This window comes from Chiloscyllium plagiosum, unplaced genomic scaffold, assembly GCF_037043375.1.
Source record: "Chiloscyllium plagiosum isolate Xiang-an unplaced genomic scaffold, Cpla_swu_hap1 HiC_scaffold_28, whole genome shotgun sequence".
Classification (NCBI taxonomy): Eukaryota; Metazoa; Chordata; class Chondrichthyes; order Orectolobiformes; family Hemiscylliidae; genus Chiloscyllium; species Chiloscyllium plagiosum.
The window spans coordinates 37,574,125-37,600,138 of NW_028270166.1; the positions used below are offsets into that span (position 1 = coordinate 37,574,125).

The 26,014-nt window shown below is 43.2% G+C and overlaps 1 protein-coding gene across 4 annotated transcripts in view; it reads right to left on the reverse strand.

Moving 5' to 3' along the window:
* Positions 1-26,014, reverse strand: part of shdb (Src homology 2 domain containing transforming protein D, b) — a 303,397-nt gene that overhangs the window by 81,414 nt on the left and 195,969 nt on the right. For 3 of the 4 annotated variants that reach the window (XR_015751866.1, XM_043720948.2, XM_087976124.1), the window contains exons 5-6: positions 14,813-14,890; positions 2,815-2,992 (exon numbers count right to left, since the gene is read on the reverse strand). Coding sequence is in view for 3 of the 4 variants with exons in the window: in XM_043720948.2 (XP_043576883.1) it covers positions 2,815-2,992; positions 14,813-14,890 (256 nt within the window). In the remaining variant the exon portion in view is untranslated. The remainder of the gene's footprint in view (positions 1-2,814; positions 2,993-14,812; positions 14,891-26,014) is intronic. The other variant, XM_043720949.2, reaches the window with a different exon arrangement.

Consider the following 26,014-nt stretch of genomic DNA (forward strand, 5'->3'; position numbering starts at 1 on the left):
TACTTTCCAAAAAGAAACCAATGACAGCAATGTCACTGAACGAGAAACTTTAAAACTGGAAACAGAATTTCCCTCACTGAATTGAGTACCTGTAAGATTTTGCTGAGTGTAAAGAGTTGAATCATTAGTTCAGATGTTTGTAATAGACTGTTTCAAATATTTCTTGCTTAGTGTAATATAACTAGTTTACTTTTTCTTTTTTGTGTAATAAACTGTGATGTTATTCTGTTAAATGTACATTGGTAGCCTCTTGCAAACATCGTCAGTGATTGTACACGACAGTAAACAAATTGCAAAATAAAACTTAAAGACTATCCAACCCAGAATGTACTTTGGGATCAGACCTGTCCAGTATTCCCCTCAACTTGGATCATTCTTCATGTCCTTTGTTTTTCTTACTTATTCAGGAGATCTGCCTTCATTCACGAGGCCAACATTTATTGCCCATGCCTAATTGCCCTCAAGAAGGTGGTGACAAGTTATCTTTTTGAACTGCTGCAGTCCATACAGTGTGCTACCAGGCCATTTGGCCCATTGAGTCCATACCGACCCTTTGAAGGGCATCCCACCCAAAGCCACCCCCATACCCCATCCCTGTATCCTAAATTTTCCATGGCTAACCCACCTAGGAGGCATCCTTGAACACTATGTGCAACTTAGCATGGTAAAAACAATGACTGCAGATGCTGGAAACCAGCTTCTGGATTCGTGGTGCTGGAAGAGCACAGCAGTTCAGGCAGCAACCGAGGAGCTTTCGGGCAAAAGCCCTTCATCAGGAATAAAGACAGAGAGCCAGAAGGGTGGAGAGATAAGCTAGAGGAGGGTGGGGGTGGGGAGAAAGTAGCATAGAGTACAATAGGTGAATGGGGGAGGGGATGAAGATGATAGGTCAGGAAGGAGGGTGGAGTGGATAGGTGGAAAAGAAGATAGGCAGGTAAGACAAGTCATGGGGACAGTGCTGAGCTGGAAGTTTGGAACTAGGGTGAGGTGGGGGAAGGGGAAATGAGGAAACTGTTGAAGTCCACATTGATACCCTGGGGTTGAAGTGTTCCGAGGCGGAAGATGAGGCGTTTTTCCTTCAGGCGTCTGGTGGTGAGGGAGTGGCGGTGAAGGAGGCCCAGGACCTCCATGTCCTCGGCAGAGTGGGAGGGGAAGTTGAAATGTTGGGCCACGAGGCGGTGGGGTTGATTGGTGCGGGTGTCCCGGAGATGTTCCCTAAAGCGCTCTGCTAGGAGGCGTCCAGTCTCCCCAATGTAGAGGAGACCGCATCGGGAGCAACGGATACAATAAATGATATTGGTGGATGTGCAGGTAAAACTTTGATGGATGTGGAAGGCTCCTTTAGGGTCTTGGATAGAGGTGAGGGAGGAGGTGTGGGCACAGGTTTTACAGTTCCTGCGGTGGCAGGGGAAAGTGCCAGGATTGGAGGGTGGGTTGTAGGGAGGTGTGGACCTGACCAGGTAGTCACGGAGGGAACGGTCTTTGCGGAAGGCGGAAAGGGGTGGGGAGGGAAATGTATCCCTGGTGGTGGGGTCTTTTTGGAGGTGGGGGAAATGTCGCCGAATGATTTGGTTTATGCGAAGGTTGGTAGGGTGGAAGGTGAGCACCAGGGGCGTTCTGTCCTTGTAATGGTTGGAGGGGTGGGGTCTGAGGGCGGAGGTGCGGGATGTGGACGAGATGCGTTGGAAGGCATCTTTAACCACGTGGGAAGGGAAATTGCGGTCTCTAAAGAAGGAGGCCATCTGGTGTGTTCTGTGACCAATCTACCTAACCTGCACATCTTTCGAATGTGGGAGGAAACCGGAGCACCTGGAGGAAACCCATGCAGACATGGGAATAATGTGAAAATTTTCACGTAGACAGTGGCCCAAAGGTGATATTGAATCCAAATCCCTGGCAATGTGAGGCAGCAGTGCTAACCACTGAGCCACTGTGCTGCCATTCTATGATTCCATGTGCTGAAGGTAGACCCACAATGCTGTTAGGGATGGAATTCCAGAGTTTTAATCGAATGGCATTGAAGGAATTGCTACTTATTTCCAAGTCAGGATGGTGAGTGGCTTGGAGGGGAACTTACACAGAAACACCACCCCTGCATCTGCTGGCCTGTCCTTCTAAATGAGAGATTGTGGGTTTGGAAGCTGCTATCTAAGGAGTGCATCTTGTAGATGGTACACACTGCTTCTACAATGTATTGGTAATCGAGGGAGTGAATGTTTGTGGATGATTGTGTCAAAAAAGTGGGCTGCTATGAATTGGATGGAGCCGATCTTCTTGAATGTTGTTGGAGCTGCACTAATCCAGACAAATGGGGAGTATCCCATCATGCTCGGGACTTGTGCCCTGTAGATGGTGGATAAGCTTTGGGGTGTCAAGAGATGAGTTACTTGTTGCAGGATTGCTAGCCATCGACATGCTTTTGTAGCCACTGTATATATACAGCTAAAAGCATTCATTTGCTAACTTCTCTTTAAACATATCTGTGTTAATCATCTCAATCACTTTTGAAGGTAAAGATGGTACCTCTGATTGGATTCTCATCTTTCTGATCTCACTTGTTGGACCATCCCGATAGGCCAGTACCCAATAGGCCATTCCTTCATTGTTGCTGGATTGAAATCCTGGAATTCCCTCCCTCGTGACATTGTGCTTTAACCCACAGCGGGTAGACAGCAGTGGTTCAAAAGGGCAGCTCACCACCACCTTCGCAAGGGCAACTAGGGACGGGCAATAAATGCTGGCCCAGCCAGCGACGCCCACTTCCCACAAATGATAAAATTAAAAATAAACTCCTTTGAATAGTTTCACACTCACACTTGTTTCTCTAATGGGAGGGTAGGGTCCACCCTCTCAGGCATTGTCGAGCTGTGTTCTGGAGTCTGTGGCTTGCTGTATTTTGAGCCTGCAGCCAACGGGCTGAGCTGTTTCTGTTGTCTCAATCGGTCCTTGGCAGAAGGAGATGAGCGGTCCCAATCACAGCTATCAAACTGGACTGTAAAAAAAGCACACATAGAAACGTGTAGAGAATGAGGCCATTTGATGCAACCTCCCAGCACTGATTATTCGAAAAACTTAGCAAATTAGTCCTACACCCCTGCTCTTTCCCCTTCAAATTTGTCTTTTCCATAAGTTTCCAATTATCTTTAATAACAAACCATCTTGCACCACTCTTGCAGGCAAGAATAATACGTTGCTGCTAATCATATCAAAACCCTTTTTTTGGATATTAATGTTGATTTTTTTTCTTCTCTGCTCCAAGATAGGCACATTCCCACTCCTCTCCACATAAGACAAATTCCTTAATCCTCTGCTACGTCTTCTCTGAACTCTCTCTATGTATGGCCTTATCATCCCAATATAGGTTTCAGAGTCTCCATATCATGCATTCCTTGGTTTCCGTCAGGCTAAGGAGGGAGGCTGGATTCCTCTTCACAGGGGGAGGTGAAGCAACCTATTGTAAAGTGACCTGTTGTAAAGCGCTTTTTGCTTGTGATAAGGAAGCTGTGATGATGCAAACTCTAACCAACATTCTGGATGGAGAGCTGGAAAAGGAGAGGGAATGACACTGAATTCCAGCTCTGTCAGGAGACCACAGCTGAAGCCAGATGGAACAGCCAGTCAGTTAAAATATGGACATTATCTGACCTCAGGCTCATTTTAAACCACATGAAGAAGAAAAATAAGCAATCTATTGGAAGAGCACTGGGATTTATTATTCCCATTGAAATTTCACAATTAACAACACTTTTGCTAAGACTGTGCATACTCTCCATGGATGGCCCCTGGTCTGCTGAGCATTGCTAGCTTTTATGTTTTTGAATGAAGGTTTTTGTGCATTAAGGTGGTGTATTCAATGTTGCATTAATTTCACAGCTTTCGATAGCGAGGCCTGGCGAGCTCTGGTTATTTTAATTGCTGTTAAACCTTTCCTGGGGTTTCTGAGAAGGCTATGAACATCAGGTGCCAGCTGAGGGGACGCTATTGAAGATTCTCTTCAAAAGGAATTTGGAACAAATGTGTTTACCTTTAGCAGCTGACTAGAGCTCATTAAAAGTGGGCGATGCAAATAGCAGGTAGTGTCAGCGACCTCCTGTGTTTCAAGCTGAGACGGTTACACTTACACACCAGCACGAGTGCACAGTGACAGGCAGCTGTTCCTGGCTAGCCATTACTTCTTTGTTGGGGCAGGTCAGAGACATTCAGACAACCCCCAACCTGCTGCACTGGAGTGAAATGGGAGAATAAAACAGCAAAAGAATCACGCGGCATCTATTTACAGATCCTCAGCCAAGACTTTGTCCAAGAAAGGAGTGAATGTAAACATCAAAGCAGGCCATTACTCAAAGTGATTCTAACCCATTCTCACCTGACACCAGTCTACTTGTTCCAATCTTTAAACATCTCTTCACAACCTATCCTGCGTCTGTACTTCTTACTTTCTTTCCTAAACTATAATTCCCAGCTTATCATGAAGTGCTTCAAGCTATTTTACCATTTTAACGGTTCTGGACAAATGTAACCTATTGCTGTTACATCCAAAGATTTTTGACACTTGCCTCAAGCTCCATAAAAACTGAGTTAAGTGCTTGACAGGTTTGTGAAGCTATAACCACTTGGAGAGGATAGGGGAGTGCTAGATGGGGCACAGCTGAGGGAGTTTTACCCAGTAACTGACTGTATTGTACTCTATGCGGTGATGCTATTGTAAAAGGTGATCTCAGCAAGGTCAAGTTCAAGCGATAATGGGGAGCATTTAATGCTAATTAGGACACACAGTTTTTAACGGCTAATCAGCTCTTGTGGTGCAGTAGTAGTATCCCTACCTCTCACCCAAGAGGCCTGGTTTCAAGTCCTGCCAACTCCATGCGTATCATTACATTTTTGACAGATTGACTAGTAAATATAGGACTATTGTGGTGCAGTGGTAGTGTCCCTAACTTTGAGCCAGGAGACCGAGGTTCAAGTCCCACCTGTCCCAGAGGTGTGTAATAACTTCTCTGTACAGGTTGATTAGAAAAGAGTTTAAGGGCCGGTTGATGGGCCCTCTTGTGGGGGTTCAAGATCCATCTACTCCAGAGGTGTGTAATAACATTTCTGATTCGGAAAATAGGTTAAAATAAAGCTTTAAGGGTTGGTTGATGGATCCTCTTGTGGCACAGTGATAATGTCCCTATCCCTGCACCAGAAGGTCTGTGTTCAAGTCCCATCTGCTCCAGAATTGTACAATAACATTTCTGAACAGGTTGATTAGAAACATACCACTGTGAAACTCACAGTGATGTCCTAGGATTGAGATGATTGACATCCAACAACAATCATTTGAGGAGTGGCGAAAAAAGGCCCTTGCAGCACAGTGACAATATCCCTGCGTCTGACCTACCAGACTCAGATTTAATACCGATTGTTCCAGAGGTATGTAATAACATGAAGTTTAGAAAGTATTTTCCTTCATTTCATTCAGTGTCAGGCAGGCCTTCAGACCAGATTAGATGTTAACACAGATATAAGTTCAATCTTATAGGGTGCTCTTGTGGTGCAGTGGTAATGCCCCTACCTCTGAGCCATGTTCAGGTCCTACCCATTCCAGAGGCATGTGATAGCAGCTCTGAGCAGGCTGATGAGGAAAAAAAGGTGAATATTCCTTTGGTCTTTTCCACAGAAATTAGTTTGCAAAGAGTTTGCATTGAACGAAGAGGTATAAATTAACCATTTATGGAAGTCAAACTAACTTCTCTGATGTGTGGATGAGTAGTGACAGTGGTCAACAGATAGTACAGATGAATGTTAATAACAAATCTATGCTGTACCTGATCTTGGAGCCCTTGCTGAGACAATGATAAGTAATTTCTCTTGACATCTTGGGATTGCTTTATTTAGATCAATTTTCTCCTCTGGGTCGGTTTCCTCTATTAAAGGTGTCAAAAATATTCAAATTGTTGCTTTCTTTCTTACCTCATGCTGTATGTACTTGTTCCTTTGCAGTGTTTTTAACTGTCAGGTGTGGGAGTATTGACGGCTTACTTGAGCTTGAGGAGCATTCTGAAGCTAAGCCTGATCATGCCCAGACAGAGTCATAGATATGTACAGCATGGAAACAGACCCTTCGGTCCAACCCGTCCATGCCGACCAGACATCCCAACCCAATCTAGTCCCACCTGCCAGCACCCGCCCACATCCCTCCAAACCTTTCCTATTCATATACCCATCCAAATGCCTTTTAAATGTTGCAATTGTACCAGCCTCCACCACTTCCTCTGGCAGCTCATTCCATACACGTACCACCCTCTGTGTGAAAAGGTTGCCCCTTAGGTCTCTTTTATATCTTTCCCCTCTCACCCTAAACCTATGCCCTCTCGTCCTGGACTCCCCAACCATAGGGAAAAGACTTTGCCTATTTACCCTATCCATGCCCCTGATAATTTTGTAAACCTTTATAAGGTTGCCCCTCAGTCTCCGATGTTCCAGGGAAAACAGTCCCAGCCTGTTCAGCCTCTCCCTATAGCTCATATCCTCCAACCCTGGCAACAACCTTGTAAATCTTTTCTGAACCCTTTCAAGTTTCACAACATCTTTCCAATAGGAAGGAGACCAGAATTGCACGCAATACTCCAACAGTGGCCTAACCAATGTCCTGTACAGCCGCAACATGACCTCCCAACTCCTGTACTCAATACTCTGACCAATAAAAGAAAGCATATCAAACACCTTTTTCACTATCCTCTATACCACCCTCTGTGCGAAAAAGTTGCCCCTTAGGTCTCTTTCCCCTCTTACCCTAAACCTATGCCCTCTAGTTCTGGACTCCCCGACCCCAGGGAAAAGACTTTGTCTATTTATCCTATCCATGCCCCTCATGATTTTGTAAACCTCTATAAGGTCACCCCTCAACCTCCGATGCTCCAGGGATAACAGCCCCAGCCCCAGCCTGTTCAGCCTTTCCCTGGAGCTCTAATCCTCCAACTCTGGCAACATCGGCTTATCTCCAGCTGGGCCTCTAGATTGGGAGCCTTGCCTAGTATCTCCTGAACCTAAGTTACTATATAGGACAATGACTTTAAATGGGTTAATGTTGGAGAATGCATTAAGCTCTACCTGACATCATATAGGCTTGGTTTGGGATAAAGCAAAACATCTTAGGGTCTCATGGAGAGAAGATCTATATCCACAGGTATCCTCATAGACGTGGTAACAATGTCCAACGAGCTTACATAATTTTTATCCAAATGTTTTAGGAATATAGGAACAGGAGTAGGCCATTTAGCCCCTTAAGCGTCATCATTCAGTGAGACCAAGGCTGATTTGTGGTCTAATTCCACAAATGTGCCTTTGGCCCATATCCCTTCACTTAACAAAAAATGTATCTCTCTCAGGTTTAGAATTAGCAAATGATCTAGCATCCACTGTCACTGTGGAAAAGAGTTCCAAACATCTACCACCTTTTGGGTGTAGAAGCCCTTCCTAACATCTCTCCTGAATAGGTTGGCCCCATTTTCTATGCTATACTCCCTACTTCTAGAAGTTCCAATCAGTGGAAATAGTTTATCTTTATTTACCCTGTCTTTTCTTATCCATATAGAGTCATAGAGCTGTACAACATGGAAACAAATTCTTCAGACTAAATCATTCATGCTGATCAAATGTCCTAAATTAATCAGGTCCCATTTGCCAGCATTTAGCCAATTTCCCTCTAAACCCTACCTATTCATATACACATCCAGATGCCTTTTAAATGCTGTAATTGTACCAGCCTCTAACACTTCCTCTGGCAGCTCCTTTCATACACGCACCATCTCTTGAAGACTTTGGTAGATTACCCCACAACCTTCTAAATTTTAGATTTGTATAAAAACCAAAAGAACTATGGATGCTGAAAATCTGAAACAAAAACAGAAATTGTTGGAAATTCTCAGCAGGTCTGGCAGGATCTGGAGAGAGAAATCAGAGTTAGAATCTTGGGTCCAGTTCTGAGGAAGGGAAGTGTCACTGGACCCGAAACATTAGCTCTGATTTCTCTCCACAGATGCTGCCAGACCTGCTAAGAATTTCCAGTAATTTCTACTTTTGTTCCTAATTATATGACCTTTCCTCATAACTTAACTTCTGAAATCCAGGTATATTGCTTGCAAACCCAGGTTGCATGCCCTCCAAGGTTAATATATCCTTCCTCAGGTGTGGTGCCCAGATGTGCTCATAAGCGGATCACGAATTGAATTACATCATGTTAAAACAACATCCTTTTCTTGGAAAGGCTCCCTACTGGTTGATGCTTTACCACCAAAATAAATAGGTCCCTTAATCCCTGTCAAAGAAAGGGGAATGGTGACAACCTTCATAGATACAACACAAATATAGTGTTTTATTTCCCCACCACACTGACTTGGAGTATCAAACTTGGTTTGAACTGAGGAACCTTTCTGGTATCTACTTAACAAGTTGAGTCACCAAGATTAATTGAAATTGAGAACATAGGATGGAAAAATTTTCTCTTTCCTTGTATTCATCTCCCTTACACTGACAAGCCTGAAACATTACCAAGAAATTCTGAAAAACTCAAAGTAGGCATGATCTGTGAAGTTTAAGATCATGACCATAAACAAAACAACCCCTACAGTGTGGAAACAGGCCATTCAGCCCATTAAATCCACAGTGATCCTCCAAACAGCATCTCATCCAATTCCTGTAAATATACATTTCCCATGCCTAATCCCCTTCGCCTGCACATCCCTGGACACTATGGGCAATTTAGCATGGGCAATCCATCTAACCTGCACGTTTTTAGACTGTGGGAGGAAACCCACGCAGACACAGGGAGAATGTACAAGTTTCCACACAGGTGGAATCGAACCCGGGTCTCTGATGCTGTGAGGAACCAATGCTAACCACTAAGCCACCATGCTGTCATACTAGCTGGCGTCATTTCCACTTGGAGCCCAATTTATTTTGAACAGATCACTCTTCTCTCAGAAACTTCAAATTTGATCATAAGGTCACAAATTGTAATCGCCGAAGTAGGGCATTCAGCCCACTGAATTTGCTCTGCCATTCAATGAGATCAAGGTTGATCAATTCTCAGATCCACTTTCTACCTTATCCCCATTAAGGTTGATTCCCTTGCTGATTAAAGATCTGTCTATTTCAGCCATAAATATATTTAATGACCCAGCCTCAATGGTGCTCTGCAGTAAAGAATTCCAAAGATTCATCTCCATTTTAAATGGGTGATCTCTTATTCCGAGATTATGTTCTCTGGTGTTAGACTCACCCACAAGGGGAAACAACCTCGCCTCATCTACTCTATCAAGTACCCGAAAAATCTTATATGTTTCAATAAGGTCTCCTTTCATTCTTTTACAATATAATGAGTTCAGGCTCAAGTTACTCAACATCTCATAAGAAAATCAACCTATATTGTAAACAACCTAGTAAATATTATCTGGACTGCTTCACAAACTAATATATCTTTCTTCAGTTCTGGACCAAAACTGTTCATGGTATTCGAGGAAATAGTCTAAGTAGCACTGTATATAGATTTAGTAACACCTCCTTATTTTTATACACCATTCCCTTTGAAACGAAGATCAATGTTGGAAAGTTGAAACCCCAGTTTAACGTTCATGGGATACTGATTCGTATTCCACCATTGTGAAACTTCAATTCAACAAAAATCTCAGAGAAAGCCTCTGGTCCAATGATAGCTATGTAATCACATGATACAGTAAAAACTCTTTTGGTTCATTAATGTCCTTTAGGGAAATAAATCTGCAAACTTTGCCTGATCTGGTCTACACGTGATGCCAGACCTGCAGCAGTGCGACTGGCTCTTTACCACAGTTCATGCAAGTAGGGGTGGTCAGTGAATGCTGGTGTAGCCAGTGACACTCAGTCCATGAACAAATAAAGAAAACCTTCTCTATTAATTTGCCTTCCCAACAATTCTTGTGTCATCCATATACTTGGTGATTGTAAATTTCCTTCCATCCATCAGGTTATTAATACATATTGTATTTAATTGTATGCCCAATGCAGATTGCTGTGGCACTCCAATAGTTACAGATTGCCATCCTGAATGGCACCCCTTATTCCAACTCTCTTCTTCCAATAGTTACCCAATTCTCCTTCCATATGAATGTACTCCCTCCAACATCACATGCTTTTATCATATTAAGTAGCCTTATACAGAATACCTTACTGAATGCCTTTTAGAAATCCAACTATATTACGTCTCCTGCTTTTCATTTATCTATCCTACTTGTTGCCAGCTCGAAGAATTCTAACACATTTGTTAGTCATGATTTTCCCTTAATGACTCCATGTGGACTCTGCTTGACTATATTATGTTTTCTAAATAATCTACCATTATGCCCTTTATCACAGATTATAATATTTTCCCAATGACAGGTAGTAAGCTAACTGGCCTATAGTTACCTGCTGTTTTATTCCTCCTTTTTGGCAGTTTTACAATCCCCAGGGATATGTCCAGATTCTAAAGGAGCGGGGGTGGGGGTGGGTGCGGGTGCGGTGGAAGTGTGCTTACTACCGGTGCACCAACTATCCCTGTGGCAGCTTCCTTTAAAATTCTATGATGCAACCCTAATCAGGTTCAAAAGGCCTATTAGCCTTTAGCACCATGAGCTTCCTTAGTAAATGTTCTCTAATGTTACTTATTATGTTTATTTCCTCCCTCACAATGGGAAATATGAGGCTTTTTCCCAGGGTGGAGGGCTCAATTACTTTGGAACACAGGTTCAAGGTGTGTCTGAGGAGGAGGGGGCAAGAGGTGCAGAAGAGAGAGTGATAGAGAGAGAAGTTTAAAAGAGATGTGCAAGGCAAATTTTTCACACAAAGGGTGGTGAGTGCCTGGAAAGTACTGCCAGAGGAGGTGGTGGAAGCAGATACAATAGCAGCATTCAAGACACACTTGGACAAATACATGTCTAGGAAGGAAATAGAGAGATAAGGATCCTGTAAGTGAAGGCAGTTTTAGACTGAAAGGCCTATTCCTGTGTTGGCACAGGTTTGGAGGACCGAAGGACCTGTTCCTGTGCTGTACTGTTCTTTGCTCTATGTCCTTGATCAACCATGTTGGGTTATCCCCTTTCCAGAATTCTTCTTCCTTACTGGAATATATCTTTACTATGTGTCATGAAGTATTTTTTAAGAAGTATTGTTTCTCAACCATCTTTGCTGATAGCCGTTCCCCACCCCACCCTTCCTAATCCACTCTAGTCATCTCTGCTCTCATCTTGATGTAATTATCTTTAGATAACCTTAGCACAGGTGATTCCAAGCCAAGCTTCTTACTCTCAGTCTGAATGTTACATTTTACTATGATATGATCACTGTTTCCTTGGAAATCTTTCACTCTGAGATCATTTAATACACATGCCTCATTACACATTACACGATCCAAAGAGTCTGGTCTCTGATTGGATCCATAATGTACTACAGCAGCGGTTCAAGAAGGCAGCTCACTACCACCATCAAGGGCAACCAGAAATGGGACAATAAATGCTGGCCAGCTAGCGATTTCTACATCCCACAAATAAATAAAAAGTAACCACTGGGAACAGTTTTGGTCCCTTTATTTAATGAAAGATTCATTTCATTGGATGTAGTGCAGAGAAGGTACAATAGGATGACCCCTGTATGGAGGAATTGGCTCGCGAGCAAAGCCTAAACAGGTTGGGACTCTACGCTTTGGAGTTTAGAAAAATCCGAGGTGATTGCATTGTAACACAGAGAATTCTTAAGGGGTTTGAAATGGTAAATACTGAAGATGCTTCCCCTCATGGGAGAGTTTAGAACCAGGGGGTATATTTTCAGAATATAGAGTTCTTGTTTATATTTAAGCTGACATAGGTAGATTCTTGATCAGTCAGGGTATCAAGGGTCATGAGGAGAGGGCAGGAAATTGGATGTGAAGAAAGTTGGATCAGCCATGATCCTATTGAATTGTGCAGCATGCTCAAGAGGCCAAATAGCCAACTCCTGTTCCTATTTCTAATGGTGTTATGGTCTTTGTTCTGTTCTAACAAAGCCACCCCACCACCATTTCCTTCCTGCCATAGGAAAATGATCCAAGACACTAGATTGATCTACAGAAACTAATCAAGGTTAAGTTGAGCATATAACTCTGCACACAGCCATGGAAACAACTTACAGGCTAATTTACCACGACTGGCTACTGCAGATACATTACCACTACAGGCAATCACAACCCTTCACTACATGACTGAAAATGATTTCCAAGTATAGATATAGCTTTTTTTTAAATACATTCCTCAATGACTTTTTAGATTAATTTAGAGTCATAGAGGCATACAGCATGGAAATAGGCCCTTGGCTCAACTTGTCCATTTCGGAAAGTTTGGCACTGGAAAAGCACAGCAGGTCAGGCTGACAGCGTAACCTTCCCAAAATTCAAGGGGCTAGACTGATGGCCTATTTCACTTCATGACAGCTGTGATGTCACACTGAGGACATGAACACACAGGCACTTATTGAATGAACAAAGCATTTGTCTGTGATTCCTGATGAAGGGCTTTTGCCCAAAACAGCAATTCTCCTGCTCCTCGGATGCTGCCTGACCTGCTGTGCTTTTTCAGCACCACAGTGTCTGACTCTGACTCTCCGGCATCTGCAGTCCTCACTTTCTCCCAACTTGTCCATGCCAACCAAATTTTCTAAACTGAACCAATCCCATTTGCCTGAGTTTGGCCCATATCCTTCTAAACCTTTCCTGTTCATGTACCAGTCCAAACGTCTTTTAAATGTTATAATTGTACTCGCCTCTATCACTTCCTCAGGCAGCACATTCTATATGAGCACCACCCTCTGTGTGATAACACTGTCCTCAGGTTCCACTTCCCTCTCACCTTAAACCTATGCCCTCTCATTTTGGACCCCCTCACCAGGCAGCTCTGGGGAAAAGACCTTGTTTATTTACCCTGTCTATGTTCCTCATGATTTTATAAACCTTTATAAGGTCACCCCTCAGCCTCCTACTCTCCATGGGAAAAAAAATGTCCCAGCTTATCCAGCCTCTCCTTGTAACTCAAACCATTCAATCTCAGTAACATCCTTGTAAACCTGTTTTGCACCCTTCCCAGTTTAATAAATTCTCTCCAGAAGCAGGGCGACCAGAATTGCATGCAATGTACCCTGCCCAATGTCGATAATGATGTCCCAACTCATATACCCAATGCTTCAGGTGATGAGGGCAAGTGTGCAAAACACCTTCTTCACCACCCTATCTACCCTGTGACACCACTTCCAATTAACTATATACCTGCACCCCTCGGTCTCTTATTGGACAACAATCTCCAGGGCCCTACCATTAACTGTGTAAGTTCCTGCCCTGGTTTGTCTTACCAAAATGCAATACCATACAGTTATCTGAATTAGACTGCACCTACCACTCCTCAGCATACAGGCTCAGTTGATCAAAATCCTATTGTACTCTTAGATAACCTCTTTCACTGTCCATAATATCACCAATTTTGGTGCCATCTACATGCTCCAAAACTATGCCTCCTCTATTCTCATCCAACTCGTTTATATAAATGATGAACATCAGTGCTCTCAGTGCTAATCCTTGCGGTGCACCACTGGTTACAGGCCTCCAGTCTGAACAACCACTTCTACCATTATCCTCTGTCTCCTACCGTTAAGCCAATTTTGTCTCCTATTGGCTAGCTCTCTCTGGATCCCGTGTGATCTAATGTTACTAATCAGTCTACCACACAGAATCTTATCAAAGGCCTTGCTAAACAACCTATTGCTCTGCCTTCAATTCTTCAAAAAAATTAAATTGATTTTAGTTAACTATTCAAGAATCAAACAACTTAAGCACTAAAACATGTACAACGAGGCAACAAACTAGCAGCAAAATCACAGACAAATGCTTTGTTCATTCACTAAGTGCCTGTGTGTTCAAGTCCTCAGTGCTACATCGTAGCTGTTGTGAAGTGAAACAGGCCATCAGTTGAGCTCCTTGAATTTTGGCCATGTTATGCTGTCAGCTCCTCCACGGGTAGCAGTGATCGCTTGTTAGCAGACAGCGCTGGAGGGCATGAACGGACATCGGCTTGAGAGGCTGCCCTCTGAGTTGCATTCAATTAAGGAAGTGAAAAATATATCTTCAGCACAAGAGGCAGAAAGCCCCAGAAGGTTAGATTCCCTCGAGGCACGTCTCTGATATTGCTGAGCAGCCAGCTACACATAATAGCAGCTGACTTCAGTTTTGAATATCTAGATTCTGGTCCTCAGCTACAACAGGCAGGAAAAATGGATGAAAGTTATAGAATGCTGGAAAACTTGCAAATTAAAATTAAAATGGGAAGACAATAAAATTTCACAACTGTTGTGTAAATCTGCTAACTTAATATTATACCTAAAGAAATAAAGTTTACCAAAAGACACATATGATGTTGACTTTGATTGATAGAAGAAGCCAGTTTTATTCTTGTGTCAGTCAATTTGATGTGTCACAGATCAAAAGATTAAGTCAATAGAAAGCAGATGGAACTCTCCCTTTATTTCACCTAAGGACAGAGTCGACCCATGCTTTCTGAAGCATTGTTTTGAGTTAAATACTGAAGTATAAGTGATTCATATATATTGCAGTACACATATATATAATACACAAATATAGGTATATGCATATATAAAAAACCTGGGAACAGGCAATTCATTGTGGAAAGGTACAGGTATGGGGACTGGGCAAGGGATGATGGGGTGTGAGGCAATTCCATGCAAGCAAGCTTGTGCAGAGTTAGGGGGGGGTGATGGGAAAAGCAAAGCAAGCAATCACCTTCATCGCTCACTGAGTCATCGTCTAGCTGTCCCACAGGAGGGGGCCAAGGGAGCTCTTTAATTTCCTTAATCTCTACTGCAATGATGATCATGGACAGGTTGGCGAAACAAAGAGGGAGAAAAGGTAGGAGAAAAAGGACAGAAAAAAGCTGAGAATGGTCAAATGAAGACGGCGTATCTCTCTATTCAGTGTTGATTTAAAAAAAATTAGCCAAGTGCCCATTCTATGCATCTTAATGATAAACAAGAAAAAAAATGACATCTTTCAACTGCTACCCCATACCATACCCACTTTGGTGCTATTTCATGTTAATGCTCCCATACTTTGTTTAATTTTATTTGTTTGATTAAAAATATCCAACAATAGAAACTGTTTATTGATTATTATTTATTGATATTATTTATAGACATTCCATTCTTAGATGGAGGTGTCAACTAGCACTTTCAGGTGAGTGGGAAGGGCCAGGAAATTTAAACACAATGGTACAAACTTCGACCCATTCCACTGTATTTTCAGGGTCTTAATCTTCTTCCAAGCATGCTTTCTTCCATACTTCAAAAGTAAAAATTATTGCGTACTCTTTTTACAGGACTTCCAAAATTTAGAAGTTGTACTCAGGTCCTCCTTCTTAAAATCTGTTCTTAAATCCAAATTGAATCAGCTAAGAATTTCTGAGAGAGTGGCTCCGAGCATTTTACAGTCAGGTTAAAAGAGTAAAAATACTGAGGTGGGGTATCAATATGGAAGGATTTAAGGAAAACCTATTGAGCTGGGAACCAAGTGACTTTCAGGAGGGTATTAGGGAGAATGAAAGAAGAGAAACAATTGACAATCATGAAAAAAAAGACCTGATTATTGTCTTGGGCTGAAGAAATGCGAGCCTGATTCCGAACACAGCTTGTCCTGTATTTTGTTTGGATGTGGACAGGGTTATGGAGAGGTTTGGGACCCCCTTTGGGTGTAGATTCAAGTTCCAGCTCAGAGGAGGTTGGGTGTAGAGTCAGCCGCTTATTGGATCCATGCTTGGCCCAATTAAAAGGGATAATTAATCCCACGCTCACACTGGTATCCTTGTAAATGAACAAGAACTGGGAAATTTTTGATAGAGACAATGCAACAAACTTGTTCTCTGGATGTTGGGATTGTCCGTTGTAGAGAGATTGGGAAAACTGGGTCTGGGGATTCTCTCAACTTTCAAAGAATGAGAGGTGATCTCATTGAAGCCTACAAAATACTTCAGGGATGGACAGGGTAGATCCAGGTAATATGCTTCCCTGGTTGGGGATATTAAAATCCGGGATTATAATTTCAAAATAAGACGGTTGTGAATCTTAGAAATTCTCCATTAAGAGGCCTGCAGAATTACAGCCATTGGCTATGTTTAAAGTAGAGACTGATAAATCTCTAAATGCTAATAATGTGAAGAGACAATTTAGGGAAAAGCCATTGAAAGAGATAATTAGCCACAATTGTATTGAACATCAGAGCAGGTTTGATGAGCTGAATGGCCTACTCCTGCTCCCATGTCCCATTGTTGACACAATCAATGACTGAAACAGTATATCCAATGAGGTTTGGCCTTTTCAATCCCTTTGGGTTATGTAACCAAGCGCTACAGCTGTGTCCACTCTTCCAAGCCAATGTTGCCAATCTACCCTTACCTCTGAGCAGATGACTTTATCAATTCATCAACCTTTGGGTTTAGCTGCTGTACTTCCCCAAGCGACTCCAACCATTTCACACTCATGACACCTTCTCAGTACATTCCCTTTCAGATAAGGCACTGAGAATGCCATGTCTATCACCAAGAAACTGCATAAAGCAAGCCATTTAGGACATAGATCAGCGTTGTGTCATGCAAAGCTTAAGACACCAAGTCTTGCTAGGTTAATCCTTTCCTCACACACCAAGTAACCCCGTTCCCTGAATTGTACCACAATCTGTGACATTAATGATTGGATGTGCCAAGAGAATCACACATCCAAGCCCATGGGCATCCTCTGTTCTTAGGCCAGAATGTCTGGTGCAGATAGTAGCAGAGGGTTCCAAGGAAACAGCAGCACTGAGATTTAGAGAGCATGACCTAAGCTTCCCCTGATAGAGGTGTATGCCTACAAAGTCATAGCCACATGTCTAATGCTCAAGCTGTCTCCTAACTTCACCGAGGTAACTTGGAGGTAGAAAGCAGAGGTGGATCCATTCTGACAGGTCTGTAGAAGACCTGTATTCAACGCTGCAAGCATTTCAGTAACCCACATGACAGCAAGGTGAGCAAAAAACTCCCATCACACAGCCTGGACTTGTTGCTTGTAGCACTGATGGCCTCAAGGACGATAGCTTCTGATGCTCATGTCCCCATGGCCAAGTCGCTGCCAATAATATCTGTGGTAAAGGAAGGCATTGAACAGAGTTGAACGGACACCTCTTCAAGGGATGTCCAAACTCTTTGTTTCAATGAACTCCTGAGCCCAGGGACACACACACGCACACCCCGGTAAATACAACTGCAGACATAGAGTGGGGAGCACAATATCAGTGATCTGCAGGAGGTCTCAGAGCCAGAGGTTTAGGTGTTGAATTCTTTATGGCACCAGGTTAACAGCCCCAATCAGGGAACTCATATTCTACAAGATCAACTTGACTGGCAATGTTCCAATCATTACAGAAACGAAGTAAAAACATGAGGTGATACTAATGATGAGAGAAGACATCGTAGTGTTTGGAAAAGGAGATGCTCTTGAAGAGACATGCAGAGAGTACGATCAATGGGTATACCCTGTAGGCCTCGAAATAACGAGAGAGGAAAATAAAGAGCAGCAAATCTATAGGGAGAAATGCGAGAACTATAAAGTGGTAATATTCAGGGAATTTAATTAGCCAATGGTCAATTAGGAAAGTATTTGGTTTCGATATGCAAATATTTAATCAATTAATGCATTTCAAAAACTTTCCTTAACACCAATTAGTAATTTAACCCATGAGATATTCTCCACTCCTTTTCACTCCTACATACTGTTGTCTCAAACAAGGTGAAAGTAGGTTGTTCACCTCTGGCTATATCACCTCAAGGCTTGTAGCAGGCAACCGTTGATGAGGGCAGTGATCTAGATGTTAGATGACACAGAATACAGGGGAAAACAGCTATTTGGATACAGAACTGGCTCGAAGGTAAAAGACAGAGGATAGTAGAGGGTTGCTTTTCAGATTGGAGGTCTGTGACCAGTGGTGTGCCGCAAGGATCGGTGCTGGGTCAACTACTTTTCGTCATTTATATAAATGATTTGGATGTGAACATAGGAAATATTATTACAGAGGATCATAGAATCCCAAAAGTGTGGAAACAGGCCCTTCAGCCCAACAAGTCCACATCGACCCTCCGAAGAGTAATCCTCCAGACCCATTCCTCTATCCTATGTTTACCCCTGACTAATGCACCTAACCTACACATCTCTGAACACTATAGGAAATCCAGCATGGCCAATTCACCTAACCTTTTGGATTGTGGGAGGAAACCGGACCACCCGGAGGAAACCCGCACAGACACGGGACAATGTGCAAACTCCACACAGACGGTTGCCCGAGACTGGAATCGAACCCGGGTCTCTGGCGCTATGAGGCAGCAGGGTTAGTAAAATTGCAGGTGATACCAGAATTGGAGGCTTAGTGGTCAGTGAAGAAGGTTACCTCAGAGTATGACAGGATCTAGATCAGATGGGCCAATGGGCCAGGGAATGGCAGATGGAATTTAATTTAGATAAATGTGAGGTGCTGCATTTTGGAAAGACAAACCAGAGCAGGACTGATACACTTAATGGTAAGGTTCTGGGAAGTGTTGCTGAATAGAGACCTTGGAGTGCAGGTCCATAGTTCCTTGAAAGTGGAGTCACAGGTAGATAGAATAGTGAAGGCGGCATTTGGTACGCTTGCTTGTATTGGTCAGAACATTGAATATAGAAGCTGGGAGGTCATGTTGTGCATGTACAGGACATTGGTTAGGCCACTTTTGGGGTATTGTGTGCGATTCTGGTCTCCCTCCGAAAGGAAAGATGTTGTGAAACTTGAAAGGATTCAGAAAAGATTTAAGGATGTTTCCAGGGTTGGAGGGCTTGAGCTATAGGGAGACACTGAATAGGCTGGTGCTATTTTCCCTGGAGCATCAGAGGCTGAGGGGTGACCTAATAGAGGTTTATAAAATCATGAGGGACATGGATAGGATAAATAAACAAGGTCTTTTCCCCGGGGGGTAGTGGAGTCTAAAACTAGAGGGCATAGGTTTAAGGTGAGAGGGGAAACATTTAAAATGGACCTAAGGAGCAACTTTTTCATATGGAATGAGGTACCAGAGGAGATTGTGGAGGTTGGTACAATTACAGCATTTAAAAGGCATCTGGATAGGTATATGAATAAGACGGCTTTAGAGGGATGTGGGCCAAATGCCGACAAATGGGACTAGATTTATATAGGATATCTGGTCGGCATGGACCAGTTGGACTGAAGGGTATGTTTCCATGCTGTATATTTCTATGACATTCACATAGTATAGAGTGGTAGATTTAACCTCTGATTGAGGGGCTGAGGAAAGTGAGGTTCCTTCAAAGGACAGATTAGATTAGATTCCCTACAATGTGGAAACAGGCCCTTCAGTCTAACAAGTCCACACCAATACTCTGAAGAGCAACCCACCGAGACCCATTTCCCTCTGACTAATGTACCTAACACTATGGACAATTTAGCATGGTCAATTCACCTGACCTGCACATTTTTGTGACTGTGGGAGGAAACTGCAACACCCGGAGAAAACCGACGCAGACACGGGCAGAATGTGCAAACTCCTCACAGAGAGTCACCCAAGGCTGGAACCGAACCCAGGTCCCTGGTACTGTGAGGCAACAGTGCTAACTACTAAGCCACAGTGCTGCCCGTGAGATGATGAAATTCCTCATCATCAGAATGCTGAGCCCATACGCTAATGTCTCAGTGGCTATATAGTGGTATGATGTTGGAGTGTGTCCAATATCTCCTCCAACCACAAGACTGGTACCTCGGACTAGCTTCTTAGAGCCCTGAGCGTATTCGCCAAGGATGGATATCCCCCAACTTCATACGCAGGTGCCTAACAGACAGACAGACAACGCAATGAGGACATGCCACGACCTAACTCACTAGCCATGCTACCTTACATAAAAAATGTCTCGGAACTGACATCCAGATTTCTCTTGACCACCGGAATTCATGACAGCCCATAAACCGACAGCCACACTCAGACAATAACTCACCAGGACAAAAGACCCCAAATCCATAATGTGTAAGACAAACGTAACTTACAAGATTCCATGCAGAGACGATATAGGACAAACTATATAGGACAAACAGGCAGACAACTAGCAATCCATATCCACGAACTCCAACTAGCCAGTAAATGCCATGACCAGCAGTCCCTAGTGGCCATACACACAGACAACGGGGGTCACAAATGCAATGAGATAACACAACGATCATAGGACAAGCGAAACGAAGGACAACCAGAGAATTTCACAAACTATGGCACTCATCCATGGACTCCATCAACAAGCACGTAGACCTGGACCCAAAATACCGGCCGCTACAATAGACAGCTAGAACCGACAACCGGAAGTAGCTGGAACAGAACCAAATAAATTGCAGAAGGCACAATAGAGCAGTGCTTCACACGAGGCTCCGAAGCACTGAAGATGTCACCTAGACAGGGGATGAAAACATAAGCAAATCAACTTCCCAGCTCAGCGAACATACCCACAACCATGGCAACCGGCACCCGAGCTACAAATCTTAACGCAAACCTTGAACAACTGAGCTTCTCTCCTGCCAGTGTCATGGATCCATTGACACTGTGAAGGAGCGTTTGTTCCTCTTGCACGCTGCTGCCACATGGGGCTCACCACAAAGTTGGCCGCTGATGTTGCAATCTCCAACCCAGAAGATGGTAAAGTCATAATTACGACTGACCCCTCCAATCTCAGTGCATGCACTTCCAATGTCTTAGTGAACTTAACTCGATAGACTGTTATTTGCTGGTGTAGTCTGAATACTCAGTCCCAAATGGGCATTCCAGAGACTCTGGCTCAATGGCTGTCGGAGTATTCCTGCGATACTCAAGGACCCTTGACTGACAGATATGAACAGGAGTGTTAGGGGTTCTGTTCACTCTAGGAGCTGTTTCTGAGTTATCAATGTACTATACACATGTAAATAAAGGGTGACTTGGTGATGGCATACCAACCTTGGTGGAGTTATTTCTGTATCTGACTGCTTTGTATATTATACAGCTACCTATCTAACAATATTTAAGTCATATTGCTTGTATGCACCACTTTGTGCATTTAACTACACTCATTGGAAACCTGCTTTTGCATTCCCCTCAGTCAGTCTGTTCCTGCATACTATAGCACTATTCCTTTCTCTTGTATTGTCCAATGCTCTCACTTAATGCACCCTGTTTCTCTTTTTTACTTCTATATGTTGGTGCATAAAACCCCATCGTCAATTTAGTTTAATTCCTCCCCAATGACAATGAACCTTTCCAGCACACCATGGCCAACAGTCCTGCTGAGGTGTAAATCATTCCTTTTGAAGGGGTACTTCCTTCACCAGAATTGATCACAAGCCCTTACTTTCTCACCAGGCACAGAAGTTTCCAAATGGCATAGAAAATGCAGGCAGCACGTTGTGGGTTTCTGCAGTTAACTAGGAGTGAGACAAGCCCTCTGTTTATTTCAGCAATAGTAGTCACTCACATGTCGTCTTTTGACTCTCTAAAGGCAAGATGATCAAGGTTAAAAATTAACCTCCTGACGACTCATTACGAAGCCCATCCTGAGACAGGTAATTAAACATAAAGAAGCACCAAGGATACACACATTACATACACATTTGCAGACAAATGTGCTCAAATGAATAAATGCATAAATGTGTTCACCTATACTTGTGCACAAACACATAGACACATTAATGTACTAATTGTCGTTCAATCCCAATTTATCTCTTTCTCAATCTAATTTTTATAGAATAATTTATAGAATGCTCAGAGGAGACTGAGTTGATTAATTAGCCAAGTTTGTCATTCAATCCGTTCTTATGTCTTCCAACTGACATATCCTGGCTTGAAAAAAATTACCTGACATTATTAAGACAAATACTGTTCTGCTCTAAACTAGCTACTGGAGAGAACAACTGGGATCATGTCTAATCTCTTCACAGTTTCAAACATTTCCTACACAAATATGCTCCTCCTCTTCCCACACATTAGAACAGTCACAGTTCAGAGCAGAAAATGTGTTGCTGGAAAAGCGCAGCAGGTCAGGCAGCATCCAAGGAGCAGGAGAATCGACGTTTCGGGCATAAGCCCTTCACGTCGATTCTCCTGTTCCCTGGGTGCTGCCTGACCTGCTGCGCTTTTCCAGCAACACATTTTCAGCTCTGATCTCCAGCATCTGCAGACCTCACTTTCTCCTCAAACAGTTCAGAGCAGGTCTAGCTGTATTTAGAATGGGTAGAATTTAATGCCCTGCGCCATTCGAGCGGGTTAGGAGGCAGAGATGGGACGGGCATGTGATTGAGTGCCATGACGAGTGGTGGAGGTCCCGTTGCCTTCCACCTCTCCTTGACTATGACCAGAGTGTGAAGACTTGTGTGTGGCTTTCCTGCCCATTGGCCAGTTGAAGCCTTTATTACAATTGATGAAAACCTCAGCCATATATAGTTACACTGTGCTTAGAAAATAGATTCACCAGCTAAAAGTCCGTGATGATGCACACCAGTGTTAAGGTGATTGTTGAGTAATAAAAATAAAGCAGACAGGAAATAACAGGCTTGGATTTAGAAAAAAAACACCTTGGTCAAATTTGTAGGAGAAGCCTGAGAGGTGAGTGGGGAATCTATGTAATTTATTATAATAGTAACAGATTCAGTCCCTCAAGGGCATTTGCCTACTCAAATCAAATCATTGCCCATCTCTACCCAGCTCCATTCATTGCCACAACTCCATATACACGTACTTAACAGATATGCCCCCTTCCTCCCCTAGGGTGCAGGTTCATAGTTCCTTGGAAATGGAGTCGCAGGTAGACAGGGTAGTGAAGAAGGTGTTTGGTGTGCTTGCCATTATTGGCCAGTGCATTATAGGGAGAGGCTGGGGCTATTTTCCTTGGAGCGGAAGCTGAGGGACGAGGTTTATAAAGTCATGAGGGACATGGATAGGATGAATAGTCATGGGTCTTTTTCTAAGGGTAGGGGAATCCACAACTAGAGGGTATTGGCTTATGGTGAGAGGGGAAAGATTTAAAAGGGACTTGACAGGAAATGTTTTAATGCAGAGGGTGGTGCATGCATAGAATGAGCTACCAGAGGAAATGGTGGAGACTGATACAATTATAGCATTTAAGAGGCATCTGGATGGGTATACGAATAAGAAGGGTTTAGACGGACATGAGCCAAATGCTGGCAAATGGGACTACATTAAATTAGGACATCTGGCCAACATGTACAAGTTGGACCTAAGGGTCTGTTTTCATGCTGTACAACTCAATAACTCTCTGACTCAGTAATCTTAGCTGTAGCCTCTCGGGGAGGGAATTCTAGATTTTCACCATTCTTTGTGAGAAAAGTGCTTCCTGAGCCTCTGTATGTGTCACCTAGTAAAGTTCTCAACCTGGCTTTCCAATCCCTCCATGGTCTCGCCTCTCCCTATTTCTCTGAACTCCTCGCCCCACAAACCTCTGAGTATGCAATTGGCCATTTGCCTGATTTATTGCTTTAAGTAGTTCAGTGTCTTTCTAATACTCCAGTGAAATGCCTTGTGACACTTTATTATTGAGACACAATATAGCTACAAGTCGTCCTTGTTTTTGAAAGGTCTACCTTCAAGAAGACAGATTCTAACCATCTTGACTCAATACTCAAAGTATTGACCATCTCTATATCCCCAACTATTGTCATCCTGGAAAATAACATTGCCAAGATACTGAACTGGACCAACCTTACACATGTTGTCGTCGTAACAGCTTGGAATTCTGCAGCAAGTAACTGACTTCCTATGATGTGGAACTGCTTCTGCTAGCTGCTATTCAAGTTGGTAGCACTCCTATTACTGATGGAGAAAATTATGAGTTCACTGCTAGGCTTACAGCTAACTCTGACCTCATGTATATCTCCCATTTCCTTTATTTCACTGTTGGCAACCCTGCCTTTGGCACTCAAGACCTGTGCTTTGGAATTCCCTCTCTACACCTCTTCATTTCCCTCGAGAGCCGAAAAAGTTGATAGAGGTAGGAGCCCTCACGATGTTTGAGTAATTTGGATGAGCTCTTAAAACAGTACACAAGGCTTCAGGCCAAAGGCTGGACAACAGTATTAGAATAGATTGATCTTTGATGATCATTGTGGATGTGAAGGGCTGAAGGGCCTCTTTCCATGCTAGAATCATTCTCTGACTCGATTACACCAAGATGCTCCTGAAAAGGGGTGGCACGGTGGCTCAGTGGTTAGCACTGCTGCCTCACAGCACTAGGGTCCCAGGTTTGATTCCAGCCTAGGGTGACTGTCTGTGTGGAGTTTGCACATTCTCCCCGTGTCTGCGTGGGTTTCCTCTGGGTGCTCCGGTTTCCTCCCACAGTCCAAAGATGTGCAGGTCAGGTAAATTGACCATGCTAAATTGCCCATAATGTTAGGTGCATTAGTCAGAGGGAAATGGGTCTGGGTGGGTTACTCTTCGGAGGGTCGGTGTGCACTGGTTGGGCCGAAGGGACTGTTTCCACACTGTAGGGAATCTAAAAAAAATCTAATAAACTGACAAAAGCAAATGCCCAAGTGTCCGGATGTAGCCTTATTTGTCGGATATTGATTTGAGAACGCTTCCAAGAAGCACTTTCAAATATTTCATAGTGTTAAAGGTGCTACATGAATGTGCATCATTGTTGCCAGTATTATCTGTTTTCTATGTTAGTGCCTATGTCTATTGCATTCCTTTCTCTGATCCTGAAGCTTGAATCAGAAATGCTGCTGATTTAATTCCCTGCATAATGGGAGCAATTCCTCATTGGCAAGAGCAGCTGCTGACAACTTAGTGAAGGAATAGAACATCATTGCACTATGTCACTGCAGTTTCATTACGTTAAAGTGCCAGATTGTAATTTACGGGTCTGCATTTCTTGTCGGCACTGCACATATTACAGTAATTGCAGGCTCCTCATCATATCCCAAGGCTACTTTTAGTGAGGAAACAAAAGATTTTACCTCCCCCATTAAAATGCATAACTTTACAAATTATGCTAAGGAATTGCGTTCCTTTTTATTTCCATTTTCGCACTGCGTGTGATAAGAATGCAAATCTGGAATTGGCCTGACATCCCATTTCATTTACTGCAATCTAACACAGACTAAAATATTAAGACAGGCGAATGTTTCAAGAAAGTTGGCCCCTTGGGTATTGGCTGGTGCTGGCAGCCTGTATAGCTTCCTCCACAACTTCACTTCATCAAGAATTACGGAATTTTAAACTGTCATGTTGGTCCTAAATAATAATTGTGTGCTGCAAACCACTTTGCTGCACAGTTCATTTCGCTGCCCCTAATAGAGAGAGAGGAATAGCAGTAGACCATGATTTCCCTGAATCTGTTTCCCTATTCAATTAGATTGTGGCTGATCTGCATCTCAACTCCATAGGCCTGTCTTGATGCCATAAACCTTATTGTACACACTTTGTAAAAATCTTATCAACAGTATTTATTTCCCTTCAAACCGTGCACTATTTCCTCTGCCTATATTTGCATATTTTGTGGCTGTACTTTGAAGGATTACAGATCCCTAGACATGTCCTCAATCCTTTACTGGCTTAAAGGTCAGAACCAGGTTGATCGTTAGGTGCTATAACTGGTTTCAGCCCTCCTATCCATGCCCCCACAGCTGGATAGTGTATGTTCGTCAATGTTGGATGAAGACAGGTTCAATTTTGATCATTACAGTCTTGTAATAATCTTGAGGGATTGAGCAATGGGAAGGTGGGAGTATGCCCTGGGACGCACGCCGAGTCAAACATTGACTGTGCTTGGAGAAGCATCAACCCGGTGAAAAATACTCTTTGGTTTGCCTGAAACTTGTTGGTGCTCCAGATCAAGGAGTTGACCTCCACCGAGTGTTCCAGACTGGCACATTCCAAGGTTGAGT